The sequence below is a fragment of the Gopherus evgoodei genome, chromosome 6 (genome assembly GCF_007399415.2).
Source record: "Gopherus evgoodei ecotype Sinaloan lineage chromosome 6, rGopEvg1_v1.p, whole genome shotgun sequence".
Taxonomy (NCBI): domain Eukaryota; kingdom Metazoa; phylum Chordata; order Testudines; family Testudinidae; genus Gopherus; species Gopherus evgoodei.
The window spans coordinates 53,533,793-53,549,764 of record NC_044327.1 but is presented as its reverse complement, the minus strand read 5'-3'; the positions used below and the strand labels follow the sequence as shown (position 1 = coordinate 53,549,764).

The following is a 15,972-nucleotide window of genomic DNA, read 5'->3' as shown; positions in this document are numbered from 1 at the left end:
TTCTAGGATCCAAAGCCAACTCCAGTTAATTATGTACTTAAATACTCCTGAGGAATTATGTGCCAAAAAATAAAAAATGATGCGCCTAATATTTTAAAGTTCTGCAAATTTTATTTGTCAATAAATAAATGTGGCTCCAGCATGGCAGTGGGGAGCACAGGCCACTTGCTGCACTGAGGTCACCTCCCCCAGTACAGGGACTCGGCAGTGAGGCTGCATCTGACCCTGGCAGTACAAGGGCTGGGCCTGCCCCAGAAACACTTGGGGGCCCTGCCCCTCTGTGCCAGGTGCACCAGTCATGTATGGGCAGGCTCAGCCAGCAGGATCCAAGTGTGGAGGGGCTTAGTGTCGAGGGGATCCAGGTGTGAGGTGAGAGGTTTCTGTGTGGGGCAATCTGGGTGTGGGCAGCTCAGTGGGAGATTAGGATGCATGGACTCGGGGTTCTGGGTGCAGGGGTAATGGGACTCTGCAGAGGATTCAGGTTATAGTGGTTGGGCTCAGCAGGGGGTGAGGGTAGATAGGGCTTGGCAGGAGGGTCTGGGTGTGGGGTTCAGTGGGGGGGGTTGAGTTCTGGGATGCTCATCAGAGGAATCCAGGTGTAGGGGAGTAGGGCTTGTCTGGATGAGGGTTCCATGGGCCTGCTTAATGGGGCCCATCGTGATTCCCCTATCCCTTTTTCTTCTCCATCCACCTCCCCTCCCCTCCCTATCCTGCCCCCACCCTATTCCACCCCCCTTCCTTCCCCACTGCCTCTTCCCCCACCACCACCAGCCACCATGGGAGCTCACTGTTCCACAGAAAATAGGAAGGTTCCCAGAACACAGAAGGGAAACACAATTGGCACTAGGACCCAGGAGGCTGCATTCAGCTGCAGAATCAGCGGAGTCTGAGACCACCTCCAAGGGAGGCAGTGGCACATAACCCTGTGTGGTGCCCCCCCTCCCCCATGGGGGACAATCTCTCCCTCCCCTCAAAAAACAAAACAAAAAAAATCTGCACACATGGTCATTTTCTGCAGGGAAAAGCAAGAAGTGTGTGTGTGGCAGGGTGTTTTCTGTGTGGGCGCGCAGTCCCGCAGAATCCCCCCAGGAGTACAGTCACATGGAAATGCGCTCAGGCCCCTCTTCACCCCCCCCCTACGATGATCACGCAGGCATGCACATGCACCCAGCCCCCATCTCTGAGGCTGCTCCAGGCACACTGGAACAGGCACGCTGCCTGGACTTCTAGGGATGAGGCGCATGTCCCCTGGCAGATTTGCATTTTTCTGCGCAGGGGGCACAGAAAAGTGTGGGCCATATGAATCCTGCGCCCCTTCATCGGTGCAGAATTCCCACCCAGGAAAAACTTAAATCACATTCGGTCCCATTGACTTAATTGGGACAACTCACATGCTTAAAATAGGTCAGGTACCAAAGTACTTTGCTAGATTGGGACCTGCAAATGCATAATTTTATTTTTACATGCTGCATGTGTTGCAATACCCGAAAACATTTAAGTGAAGTATATTTGGATCCTTATAAACATAGTTTCAAATTAAAATGGAGACAGTTCAGCCATAGCTGTGTTAAAGTGATACAAACAAGGAGCTTTAAAACTGTGTGTGTGTGTTGTGGGGTGGGGTGGGGTGGGGGAGGTAGGTAGCCTGGTGTATTTCGCCCTAGTACACATGTTAATTTGAAGCTTAGTTTATATACTGTAAATTATCTTGATTTAATTAAGCATCACTTTACTTCCATCCACCTTATTCCTCTCTCATAATATTCTGTTAATTGAATGGCAGGTTGACGATATAGATCTGATTAGTGCAAACATGGAGAATTCCCTGGCTTCTATTGGAGGATTTTGCTGTGGAAGATCTTTTGTTATTGACCATCAGGTATGCCACCTCTTATTTTTAAATGGAATAGCAGACTGAATTACTAAGAAATGACAGTGACTTGGCTTCTGTTTACAAGCTGCATCTTGATATAAATGATTTACATAGGAATTTATTCCATTTAGAAGACCACTTCAAAAAGATTATGTGGATGAGTTAGAGACTGTTGTTCAGTTATGATTTTGGCTTAATTTAAACCAAATGACTTTAAAGATTTTTCTGTACTATCGTGAACAAGCAAAACTGATATAAAAGCTTTTCAGCTTTGTTTATGACTTTTTTCATTTTCCTTCTCAGAGATTGTCAGGTCAGGGTTACTGCTTTTCAGCCTCTCTGCCTCCCCTTCTAGCTGCTGCTGCTATTGAGGCCCTCAATATCATGGAAGAGAATCCAGGTATTTCATTCTGAAAAATCTAATACTTTGTAATGTGATAAGTTTTATTCTGCTCAGAGGGAACACTAAATGTCTGAGCTCAGCATTAAAGCCTGTGGGCATAATTTCCCCCACTTCCATTCCTCACCCTCTTGGTCTAGTGCTTCCTCATTTACTTTTCCCTTTCATTCGTTCATTCTCTGCCTTTCCACATCTTACATTCATTATCTCCTTTTCACTCATTCTCCCTTTAACTTTCCCTCGCACTCTCTTCCCATCATACATCTCTTCTTACCCCCCCCCCTTTTTTTTTTTTGCACACAATAAAAGGAGAAGTGGAAATGGAAAGAGCCAGAGAAGGGAGACACTGACCACTTCATTAAAAACTGTTGTTGTTCACTATAAACAAATGTCCTTCTGATTTCCCTCCTCCTATTTTGACCAGAACATATTTGGTAATTTTCAAAGAAAAGTAAGTTAAGGAAAAAAGGGGGACATAGTTATCAAAGGTTGATGCCCCCTCTTACTTTCCAATTATGTTCCTTCAGCCTATAGTTTCTTGATTCTCCATTTGTTGTCCTTTAATTGGCTCACACAAAAAAGAGTTCTAGACAGAAACTACTCCACTGGAATAGCAGTGGGGGGGGAGAGGAGGGAGAACACATTTGTCACTTCATGATGGGAATGGTATTCCCTTAGGAACGAAGATCATTGTAAGAGGTAGAGAGGCTCAAAGTGTTATTTGGGATTTATAGAAATATACAGCAAGAGACTGAGGCTCTTTTTTCTTTTGTCTAGACATTTTTCAGATTTTACGAGAGAAATGCAAACGGATTCACAAAGCTTTACAAAGGTAAACTATTTGATCTTGACCACTGTCAACTTGCTCAGATTTTTATAGATCCATATCACAAAGTATCATGAATATAATATCCTCTATAGTTATAGACGCCCTGTTCCATTCCGGAAAGCCTTGTGTAACTCAAATTTTGCGTAAATCAGAAACGTATACCCGTACATAATGCAAAAATTTCCGCAACTCGAGAATCCTATTTCTGGCTTATGGAACTTTTTTTGTAAGTGCAAGTTTGTGTAAATCGGGTCTTGCGTAACCTGAGGGGCATCTGTACATTGAGTTTTATTATAATTTTTCTGGCAACAGATTTTTGATAATACAGTAAGTGTTCTAGATTCAATACTTTATGTATTTATAGTCAATTGACTAATTTTCAGAATAAATACGTACCTGCTCCTAGAGTTCCAATTCAGCTTCTATATCAGATTAAAGTTTCTTAAAATTCTGTCATTTATTGCAGTAATCTATAACCCAGTTTTAATGACAACTAATTTTTAGCAGTGGTCAAGCAATTACAATCTTCTTTTTATTTCACAACAGTATTTACTTTATCTGTGTTCTTTCTGATAGCCTTTTAGTGGTTGGTTTTGTAATCTACAAAGGTTTTTTTTTTCTAGTGGTTCTGATAAAGAAATGAAGTCAGTTGTTACTTAAGGCTTTCATTGTAAGGTGATGTAAGTAGTCCAGAACAGTCTGGTCTCCTTGAATTATGCATTCTGTGCTAATAACAATGTTTGTTTGGTCTCAATGTCTAGTTGCTTGATACAATTAGTTGTAAGAGAATTTAAATTTAAGGGAGGGGCACTAAATAACTGATGATAATTGAAACTTGTAACTGGTTAAATGGTTGTAGCAGATATGTGACTGTGCTATTCTGTAGTATATTTTTAGGTATTAATATAGGGTCCATATAAACTTTTTCTTTAAGAAATTTGAGTGTAGGTAGAGGAACAATAGCAGACCCAAACAAATTCACTCTGAGCATACTAGAAGTTTGAATGTCACATAGATAAACTATCAGTAACAAAATCTCATTAAAATCAGCTACTATACTGAAAACTTTTTGAATTTACCTTTTATAAAGCTATTAGTAGTAATCTTGAGAAATACAGACAGGAGCCGTACTTCAATATTGAGGAAAATTGGTTATAAGGATATTTACAAATGTAAATGCAAGTAAAAGGGACAAAACCACATGTAAGGAGAAATTGTGCACCTCTCATTTATTAGAACTCTTGGTGTCTGCAGGAAGTGTCTAAGAGCTGGATGTCAATTAATTTATTTTAACTAGCAAAATGCTTTGGACAGAATTCTCGCAAGAGGAGGTTATGGAAAATTAAGCACAGGGTGAGACAAGTATTGTCATGGTTTAGAAGCTGGTCACAACTGAAAATGAGTAGAATTAACACATGGATAACAGTGGTGTGCCTCAAGATTCTGTACTAGGATTGGTATTTAATATCACTAACGTAAAAGCTAACAATGTTTGGAACCGTGTGTGTTTGTGTATATATATATATTTTATATATATAAAATCTACGCACACATACCAGCAGTATTCAAAGTCTATGTGTGTGGCACTATATTAACCCATGGTACACCCACACCTTGAATACTGCATGCAATTCTGGTCACCCAATCTCAGAAAAATACAATAGAATTGGAAAAAGTGCAGAGAATGGCAACAAAAATTATTAGGGGAATGGAACCGCCTCCATATGAAAATTTTTTTTTAAAAGACAAGGTCTTTTTAGCTTAGAAAAGAGATGATGGGGGGGACTTGGGCAGGGGCGGGAACAGTATGATAGTTTATAAAAACATGAATTGTGCAGAGAAAGTGAATAGGGAAGTGTTATTTACCCCTTCAGATAACACAAGAGCCAGGGCTCACCCAATGATATTAATAGGCAGCAGGTTTAAAACAAACATAAGGAAGTACTTCACACAACACACAGTCAAGCTATGGAACTCATTGCCAAGGGATGTTGTGATGGACAAAAGTAGAAGTGGGTTCAAAAAAGACTTTAAGTTCATGAAGGACAGGCCCATCAATGACTATTAGCCAAGATGGTCAGGGACACAGTCCCATGATCTGGGTATCCCTAACTGCCAGAAGCTGGGACTGGATGACACTTGAAATTTCCCTTTTCCGTTCATTCCATCTGAAGCATCTGGCACCTGCCATTTGTGGAAGATAGGATACTGGGCTAGATGGGCCATTGGTCTGACCCACTATGGCCTTTCTTACATTCTTATCTTCTTGATACTTGCTTGAGCAAGTGTCTGATGGCAAAACTTGTAGAGGACATAATTATTTAAGTTTGGCGGCACTAGAGAAGACTGAAAGACTGGTGCTAGTTGTGGGCAACTCAATGGTAGATAAAATTCCCTGACAAACATAAAAGCACATTAGAAGGAATAATTTGAACTACTCTTGCATATTGCTGGATTTTAAATTAATAATCACTTTAGAAAACATGCAGTGACTGCCACAATAGTGCAAAAAAAGTATAAAAAAGTATATAGAAAATGCAGAATGTATTCTGCAATTATATAAATCAATAGTATGCCTTCGCCTGGAATACAGTATTTACTTCTCTCTCTCTCTCTCTCTCTCATATTAAGCACAGTTTAACTAAATTCAAAAGAATGGATATAAGTTTTTAGAGATGAAAAGTATAATAGAACTGTTTAAAATAATGAAAGGTGAAAGGAGTGTGATTTTTCCCCTCCTTTTCATAACACAAAAAAAAAAAGCAACTTGAAAGGCAGCAAATTGAAAACCAGCAAAAAATCCTTTTTTACGCAGTGCACAAGTAGGCACTTTGAAATTCAGTGTCACAAGATACCACTGATACCAACAGCTTAATAGAATTCAGAATAGGTGTAGATTTTCATAAGGATAATGAGAAAATCTACATTTGCCTTATATATGATAAAATAAGGCGGTATGTATATATAAGGTCTCATGCTTCGGGGCACAAAGCAACCATTAGGAGGATATAATTCTTCCTAAACCTGATAGTAAAGTTACTCCATCACTCTCTGCTCCAGAGTTCCTTTTGCCTTTTCTTGAGGTAACAGACAAGACATTGGATGAGATTCCTATCCTATATTGTCTTTAAATAGTATGAATTTTTATCCTATTTAAAAAATGGATAAATGGCAGTGATTAGAGGTGGAAAACACTTTTATGCAAGGTTCCGTAATTTAGCTGCTTTACTGGAAGAGCTAAGATGGGGGAGGGGGATGTTACTACTCTGTGCATGCTGTGGAGTCGCAAATGTTCACCAAAGCTTGCAAGAAAAGCACAGCCAACTTTTGTTTCTTTCATACACTGAGTGTCCCTTTCTCTGACAAAGCTGTGCTGAACTGGCTCTTTTGCATTTCTTATTGTTTATCCTTGGTTAGACAGCTGCTTGAGTCAGAGTAGGGTTTATTTAACTAGAGTTGTGACCGACAGAACTTCAAATTAGACATCAGTTTGGGCTTTACAAAGCAGTCTCTAAGTCAGTGTGTATAGTTAATACAAAGCATTGTTGTCTGGACAAAGTCAGTGAGATTCAAAGTTTGAATTGGCAGTGATACAAAGGCTGTTTCCTGGTTTAAAATACATGAACTCTTACCCATCCTCTCCTGCCCTCCTCTCCTTTCTTTTTGAGGCTATTCATGAATGTTTTACCTAGTGTAAATTCAAATGACTTCATATTATGTAATTAGCTACTGATATCATTAATATATTGATGCACATCCTTTAAAAAGAAAATCTCATTGTTAGCAAGTATTGTTCATTAAGTTCTGACAGATCTATACTTTGTCTTAAAACTAATTTGCTGCAAGGAAACCTTTTAATCTATTAATTTAAGCTGTATGGTAACATGTCTGACTACAGTGACTACCTGTTAATTTCTAGAACTGTGCTTCTATAACATCAGGTCACTATCATGGAACATACTTAATGACTGACATCTGTCATGCCATATATCCCATCTGTGATTCTATATTGCAGAATGGCCTCAGACTGCTTCTCATGGCTCCATATGTTGCCCCATACTGTCTTTCCCATGACTTCTAAAGATATTTACCAATATTTAAACATTTGCTCTTTAACTGCATGACTCTTTTTAGAAGCAACCTCAGATTTTGTATCTGCATGACACCAATTGTGAGTGCAGTTTTGTTGTTGCAAACATTGAAGGCCAGTTTAAGTTCCCTTTCAGAACTGGGCTCTAAATCAGTAGAGCTTTGTGGAAATACAAGGCATGTTTCAGGCCTTAAAACATCTCTTTCCATTATTCATTATATCTGTGGCACTCTGTTCTTCCCATGGATTTGACAGCTTGTGTTTTCTGAAGAGACCCTAACTTTTTGCTTCCTTTTTTTAATAGGAAACTGATATGGGGATAAAAAATACTTTATACATTTGCAACATATCGTGTGTAATACAAACTGACCAAAGTCAGGAAATCTAAGTTAAGGTTGACAGTAGCAGAACACTGCATGTATGTGAGATGCTGTTTAATATTTGGGAGCAAAGGATTGGCTTTTTTCATCCTATCTCAATATTGATTACCTTTCTTGATAGGGAATTTACAACTCTGCATGAGAAACGGTGATTCTTTCCTCCTCCCCTTATTGATTCTAAATTATGATTTGGGTGTCTAGGTGTCTTCTTTTTTATTGATAAAACACATTGCACTTAAACATCTTGCCTCAAGTAGATTTTTTGGGGGGAGAGGGGCAGGCTAAAGACTTGAGAGGATCAGAGTCTTGAAAATCAAAGAATGAATTATGTTAGGGTTGTGTATTACAAACCTTAAGGAACTCTAAAGGAAGGGCATTCAATTGATATGAAATCTTATTTAAAAATTAACATTGGCTGTGGCAGACAACTGATTCCCCATATGTTTTGTAAATTTTCTGTTTGAGCCGGACAAGCTATTAAAGTTAAAATTAGAGGGGGGAAATCAGAGGAACGCAAATGAGGAATATACAGTATAGGAATTGTATAAAGCAATAAAACTGAATTAAAATAAATAATCTATCTTGCCCAGATTCACCAGGAGTAAGCATTCTTTGTGAAAGAAACAATGTGGAGTGGGTTGTTTGATTTGGTCGATAATTAGATGCTCTCATGAGTAATTCATGGCTACATAGTTTAAATTTTGTATTGTGGTTGCTGGTATACAGAAGTTCAAAGGTGTAAAGCTTTGTTTGCATCCAAATTTGTTTTGTAACAAATACTCCCAATGTAAAACAATTTAGAAAGTTTTCCTGAAATACCATCAAAAAATGATAAAGCCTTTAAGTAGCATCTTTTCACTCTCTGTTTATACACTTTACTTCTGTATTCTGGTGAGATGTACACTGAAACTATTTGATTTGTTTCAGAATCCCTGGTCTAATAGTTGTGGGAGACTTATTTTCTCCAGCATTACACCTTCAGTTGGAAGAGACCAGTGGATCTCGAGAGAATGATATGAAGTTACTCAAGAGAATTGTAGATTATGTAAGTGTCCCTTTTGCAATTAAAGCATATCTACTCTTTAATTATTAGAAAAGCAAAAATGTTGTGCAAAGCCCTGGCATGCTAGTTGGTTGAATTACTGTATGACCTGGAGTGTTCCAGACCCCCTTGGCAAATTGCAGTTGAATAGGGAAAACAACAGAGGCCTGTGTTCGCTTTTTGAAAATGTAAGTGAGATGGTAATGTAGAAGAAATTGTTTGTTTTTTTGTTGTTGTTGTTTTTTTTTAAACACCATCACAGGAGTGGGGTGAGGAAGATAGCCTGAGGGGAGAGGAAGCATCCACTCAAAAACTCACTTCCCCAGCTGCAAAAGTCTCCTTTATCATCCACCCCACAGTGGCAGTCTTTCTTCCCATCCCCCTGTGATTTTGATCATCAATAAAATATTTGACCTTGGTACTGGACAACATTAATCCATGTCATAGATACGTTAAAGCACAAGTTTCTCTTTAACTTAAGAGAATGGATGTGTATGAACAGATTAGAGAGGACTTTTCTGAGACTTACAGAAATTCAGGTTATAAAAAGTGTTTGTTTTTACAGGATGGAATTTTACATTTGAGTGTATGAACATATTATTATTTGGCAGACTGTTATAATATTTAGCACTTAAAACACTTTCTATCATCAGTATACACTGCTTCTCAAGACACCCAATTTGAGAAGTGTGTAAGTATGTTATAGATGAGTGATGCGTCTTGTGCATTTTGGGGGTGGGGAGGATGATTAGTACTTGTTTTGTGCTTGAGCTCGTCTAACTCATCCAAATTTGAAGAATGTAACTCTTTGAAAGAGGTGCTTTTCTGTTTTAAGAACTCTTAAATGTCACTGTTCATATTAAACAGCTTTCTATATGTGCCCAGTAACTGCCTGCCTTGGTGGTTTTAGTACAAGTTGAATAATGTAGAGCCATTATGCTGAGGATCTCTCTCTCTCCTTTTTTCCATGGGAGTCTTTATTAAGGAATAAGATCATGCTCATGGTATATATAACCTGCAATAACTTTTTATTCCTTAAAGACTGCAGTTACCTTATTCTCTGCCAACATAGCTACAAACGTTAAGTCATAAAGTTAATCAGTCCTCTCTTAATTCTAGCCAGAATAGTTTTGTTGACTTCCAGCAGCAATGGCTTCTACAGACAGGGTTACTAGAATCTGACGTATAGTCAGCATATATTAACCGAGGTCAACAATTATGAAGCATCCTAGGATAGAGAGAAATGTTGGTCCATAGAAGCAAAGCAGAGATACTCAACAGACATAGTTGGATGCCGTTAGTCCTTTTTATTTTAAATATCACTATTCAGTAAATAGGCAATGTAATCCTATTTCAAGTAACATTTTTGAGCTGAACTTAAACAAATGTGAAATTAAAGAAGCTTATCCTTAATCTTCCCTGTTTTTTGTTATATGTAAGAACTCCTACTGACTTATGAAATACCTACGAGAGCCGTCGTCATAATCCATTTCAGGCCTCCTTCTCTAAAAACCAACTTCACCACTCCCAAAAGCTGGTCATAAGCTGTAGAAGAAAATGTCAAACCTACCCCCTTGTCTCTATTCTTCTAATATAACACAGCCACTAATATTTTTAAAAGCCTCAAATAAGTGTCTAAAATTTTAAACTTTTAAAGGATGCATTGTGTGCGGAAATGTTTCTTAATGACAGCAAATTAGGGAAATGCTAATAATTCTCTTCTGATACTGGACTTGGTGTTGGTTTTGATGTATACTTCTCTTTCTGCTCCGACTGTGCTGTTTGAGATTCTGCCATGTTTGTCTTCCAGACATTAAATAGCCACTGTTCATAGAATGTAATGGTAATGTGGTATCGAAGTTCCCTGTTGCATAACTGCTTATTTATATGTCTGCAGTGTATGAATAGAAGTATTGCATTAACTCAGGCCCGCTATCTGGAGAAGGAAGAGAAATGTCTTCCGCCGCCGAGGTGAGTGGAAATTCAGAAACCTCTGTTTCTTTTTATCCCTCTTGCATGAGGAAAACCACCTGACTTTTATGAAAACAAAGCTGCCTGCTTTAGGCCTTTTAATGGTTTGCCAGGTGAGGACTGGGAAATAGCTGCTTGCAATAAACTTTAAATGGATATTATGGCACGTTATAATGGTTGTTTACAAGATAATGTGTCAAAGTAAACTGAATCTTCAATATCAGCATTGTATTGTTTTCACTACTACCTTGGCTGCTTACCATGCAGGTTTTCATAAGAGGCCCATTGAACTTGAAAATACATCTAAATGTGGGAATAAGAGTGTGTGTGTTAGGCAAGTGACATGCTCAGTGCCTAATTGGAAAGAGATAGTATGACTATTTGCTTTGCTAGAGGGCCATTGCTTCACAAGTTCTCTATCTTGCAATATACCTTACTTGTCATTGTGCCTGAGTTCATGGCCCAAATATTGCCTTTGAGTGAGGGAGCCATTCCTTTACTCTGCTGGAGAATCAGAATATTGAGTGAGGGTCATATTAGTTTAGGGAGAGACCAGATAACAAGTGTGAAAAATCAGGACAAGAGGTGAGGGGTAATAGGCGCCTAATGTAAGAAAATCGGGACATCTGGTTACCCTATATTAGTTACATAAATAGAGTAAGAGTTAAGGCTAGGCCTTAGTCTATTGATTATTAGGATGAGTGGCCTGTTAAATTAAGGGCTTATCATTAAATGAACCAAACCCTTAGAAGTTTTAATAATCTATCAGAGGGGCAGCCGTGTTAGTCTGGATCGTAAAAGCAGCAAAGAATCCTGTGGCACCTTATAGACTAACAGACGTTTTGGAGCATGAGCTTTCGTGGATGAATACCCACTTCATCGGATGCATGTAGTGGTAGTTTCCTGTGCCACCGGATTCTTTGCTGCTTTTAATAATCTATGTAACATTTATTAAGAATGGAAGATTTAGTTGCTCAGTTCAGAACATTTGTTCTAACAAAGAAGATTATATTGAACTGTCAGATTTTGTCTTAACTAAAAGTTAAGAAAAACAGATGCTTTCTAAAAGTTAAACGGGTTGTTTTAAGAAGAACAAAGTACCTTAGATCCCAAACATCAGGAACAAGTACTCCAGACAGCAAAGCAGATAAGTTGAGGAAAAATAGCAAACATATGAATAGGGTGAATGGGCAAAATGACACTGTTGCTATGCGTGATCTGCATGTAATTAATATGAAGGAACAATTAGAATGGTGTTTTTATATAAAAATGTAGTATGTACATAGTATGAAATCTATCAGCTATGACAAGGGAAATAAGTGGTTAGGTATCAGCATGCACAAATGTATGGGTTATATAAGCATTAAAAAAAATCAAAACAACGCAAGACACTCTCTCTCTTGTAATGAAAGAAATAGCCTTCCTGTGCCCCATGATCAGGTAACTGATCACTGCCCTTTTCTTCTTTGTTTTATTTACGCATGTATACTGTGTTTTAATTAAGGTAGTAGTATATTCTAAAATTCTTACATTAAAGCTTGTTAAATTGGTGTGAACCAAATTTTCCATCCAACAATTCGGATCTAAATTAAAACTGGTACAGGAGAAACAAAGCAAGGAATAAGTGGCATTGCTATTACAAGAGCCAACTATTCTGGTTTTCTTTTTTCAGTATTCGGGTAGTGGTGACAGTGGAACAAACAGAAGAAGAATTGGATAAAGCTGCATCGATTATCAGGGAAGCTGCACAGTCTATACTGAATTAAACTGCTGATTTGGATATTTGTATCCTGACATTATGAAAAAAAAACGTTTTCCACTGTATGCTGTCTTGGCATCCACTCCAAAGGTTCCAGCTGTTTATGGCTCAACCATTGGTGGAATTGAAACCTTTATAATTAATAGGGTCATTCCAGAATCATGTAGATCTGGTGAGAGGAAGAATGATGAATTTCAGAATTACTAAATGACATATGCCATATGTAAAGAGTACAAACTCTACTTATAGTACTGTTTTAAATTGAATATTATTGTACAGCAGTATTTTATATTGCTTTTTTCCCCCCTCTTTCGTAAAAGCCTTACACTTTCCTCAATCCCCTGAAAATCTGAACACTCCATTTCTCTGAAAAGATTGCTGAGCCTTATGAGAATGTAGGAACTTTTAATATAATCTTGATAAAGTAAATTTAATTTTGTTTAAAATATTACCTCTTCCAAGATATTTCTAATATATTTAAAAGCTAAATAGTTAATGTATTAAGGAATTCTTGGTTTTGAACTATACTAAGTACTTAATTATTAAAATAATTAAGTGCATCCTATATTTATATACTAAAACTTTTTTTGGTTAACCATTCCTTGAAACCTGTTCTTAATCATTGTCCCTTAATAGTCCATTTTCCAAAAAGAGAGATTCACCTCAAATTCAGTTTGATTAATGCATTTGATCTGTAAGTATATGTTGGTTTGACTGTTATGGATGAGGTTTTTCTAACGATTACTTCACATCTAGTTTTAGAATTTGCTACCTTTCATATACTGTATGCTACCAGGGAGCTAAAGCAGTGATAGGCAACCTGCGGCTCGTCAGGGTAATCCGCTGGCGGCCCGCGAGACAGTTTGTTTACATTGACTGTCCACGGGCACAGCTGCCTGCACCTCCCAGGGGCCGGAGTTCGCTTTTCCTGGCCAATGAGAGATGCAGGAAGCAGCGCGGGCTGGATGTGCTATGTAAACAATGTAAATAAACTGTCTTGTGGCCAACCAGTGGATTACCCTGACGGGCTGCAGGTTTCCCACCATTGGGCTAAACTCTACTAATTTGAAGAGATCTAGGAGAAATTTTAAATGGCAGCGGGGAAAAAACTAACCAAAATGTTGACCTCCTCTCCCCCACTGTATACCAAACAGAGCAACGTGAAAGTTCTGAAGCATGATCTCTAAATTATGCTATTGGTTTACTTATCAATAACTATAATTTAGACTTTGATTTTCAGAAATGCTTAAAGGATTTTAGTTGTACAAGTCCCATTGAGATACAACTGAACTTATATACTTAAATTCCCCTAGGAGCTTTTGAAAATTTTCACCTTAAAGTTATGTGCAGGTTTGCAGTAAACACAGATGAGGGTACAAACATAACACCAATCACTTGGAAAACAACAACTGAGGGAAGGTGACATAATTTATGGTAACTTTTTTATAACATATGAATCATTACTGTGTACTCCAAGACTTTTTAGAAAGTCTAATTGTGTTTGAAAGCACTTTTTATATTCTGCCTATTCCGTATTCTGGGTTGTTTTATAATGTAGTTTTGGTTGCTGCTACAGAGACTACAGTGCTATATTTGGGAAAGAACCTTGTTTAAATAAAGTTAAACATATTTGATTCAAAATGGCATGTGTCACAGTTAAATTACTACAAATTTGTGTGGAATGTTGTACATCAGCCACTTTTTAGTCAATTTTTTCAGTACATAGTGAGGTTGTCTGTGTGCTGCCTTTCCAAGTATATCAAGATATTTGCATTCAGATACACCACCAAAGTCATATAGTGTTTGTGTTCTGCTTGGAATATTTTATAGTCATTCAGATCCCTACTTCTGCAAGTGTTGACAGTGTATCTTATCAGCAAGTAAGAATTAAAGAAATTATCTGCAAACACTTGGAAGGTGGTAAGGTGAAAGGGAATAGCCAGCATGGATTTGTAAAGAACAAATCGTGTCAAACTAATCTGATAGCATTCTTTGATAGGATAACGAGCCTTGTGGATAAGGGAGAAGCAGTGGATGTGATATACCTAGACTTTAGTAAGGTATTTGATACGGTCTCGCATGATATTCTTATAGATAAACTAGGAAAGTACAATTTAGATGGGGCTACTATAAGGTGGGTGCATAACTGGTTGGATAACCGTACTCGGAGAGTAGTTATTAATGGCTCCCACTCCTGCTGGAAAGGTATAACAAGTGGGGTTCCGCAGGGGTCTGTTTTGGGACCGGCTCTGTTCAATATCTTCATCAACGATTTAGATGTTGGCATAGAAAGTACTCTTATTAAGTTTGCAGTCAATACCAAACTGGGAGGGATTGCAACTGCTTTGGAGGACAGGGTCAAAATTCAAAACGATCTGGACAAATTGGAGAAATGGTCTGAGGTAAACAGGATGAAGTTCAATTAAGATAAATGCAAAGTGCTCCACTTAGGAAGGAACAATCAGTTTCACACATACAGAATGGGAAGAGACTGTCTAGGAAGGAGTATGGCAGAAAGAGATCTAGGGGTCATAGTGGACCACAAGCTTAATATGAGTCAACAGTGTGATACTGTTGCAAAAAAAGCAAACGTGATTCTGGGATGCATTAACAGGTGTGTTGTAAACAAGACATGAGAAGTCATTCTTCTGCTTTACTCTGCGCTGGTTAGGCCTCAACTGGAGTATTGTGTCCAGTTCTGGGCACCGCATTTCAAGAAAGATGTGGAGAAATTGGAGAGGGTCCAGAGAAGAGCAACAAGAATGATTAAAGGTCTTGAGAACATGACTTATGAAGGAAGGCTGAAGGAATTGAGTTTGTTTAGTTTGGAAAAGAGAAGACTGAAAGGGGACATGATAGCAGTTTTCAGGTATCTAAAAGGGTGTCATCAGGAGGAGGGAGAAAACTTGTTCACCTTAGCCTCCAATGATAGAACAAGAAGCAATGGGCTTAAACTGCAGCAAGGGAGATTTAGGTTGGACATTAGGAAAAAGTTCGTAACTGTCAGGGTAGTTAAACACTGGAATAGATTGCCTAGGGAAGTTGTGGAATCTCCATCTCTGGAGATATTTAAGAGTAGGTTAGATAAATGTCTATTAGGGATGGTCTAGACAGTATTTGGTCCTGCCATGAGGGCAGGGGACTGGACTCGATGACCTCTCGAGGTCCCTTCCAGTCCTAGAGTCTATGAGTATAAGTATTGCCAAAATCCTGATTCAGAACAAGGACAGATTCTTCTCCTTTTTGACTACAGGCTTTGGGCTACAGGAAACTGTAAAGACATCTCCTTTATATGACAGTATAACATGGAATGGTACCTCACATAGATATTTTTTAAGGATGTGAATGGAGCATGTTCTAAGAACAGTGCCTGTGTGCTCCCAACAATAAACTTGCACAGGTTGAAAACACTGTGCTAAAAACCTCAAAAAAAAACTTAATCCAAAAACGCTCTTGATCAATTCTCTACATTGTTAGACTCCTAAACCTTTGTGATACTCAGGTCCTGCATCTTATTTTTTCAACTACCAAATAAACCACTTTGAATGGAGAAGAGTTGCAAATAAGCCGGGTTAACTGGTTAGAAAATTTCTGCTTACGCAATTCACATGCCATTTGGTATGGTCAT

The 15,972-nt window shown here is 38.3% G+C and overlaps 1 protein-coding gene across 2 annotated transcripts in view; it reads left to right on the top strand.

The window, feature by feature from the left end:
- The window catches only part of SPTLC1 (serine palmitoyltransferase long chain base subunit 1), a 55,275-nt gene extending 41,165 nt beyond the window's left edge, over positions 1-14,110 (top strand). For both annotated transcript variants that reach the window (XM_030566355.1, XM_030566354.1), the window contains 6 exons: positions 1,784-1,879; positions 2,177-2,273; positions 3,051-3,105; positions 8,500-8,617; positions 10,512-10,585; positions 12,258-14,110. In XM_030566355.1, coding sequence (XP_030422215.1) covers positions 1,784-1,879; positions 2,177-2,273; positions 3,051-3,105; positions 8,500-8,617; positions 10,512-10,585; positions 12,258-12,351 — 534 coding nt within the window. In that variant the 3' untranslated portion in view covers positions 12,352-14,110. The remainder of the gene's footprint in view (positions 1-1,783; positions 1,880-2,176; positions 2,274-3,050; positions 3,106-8,499; positions 8,618-10,511; positions 10,586-12,257) is intronic.
- Positions 14,111-15,972: the final 1,862 nt, after the last annotated feature.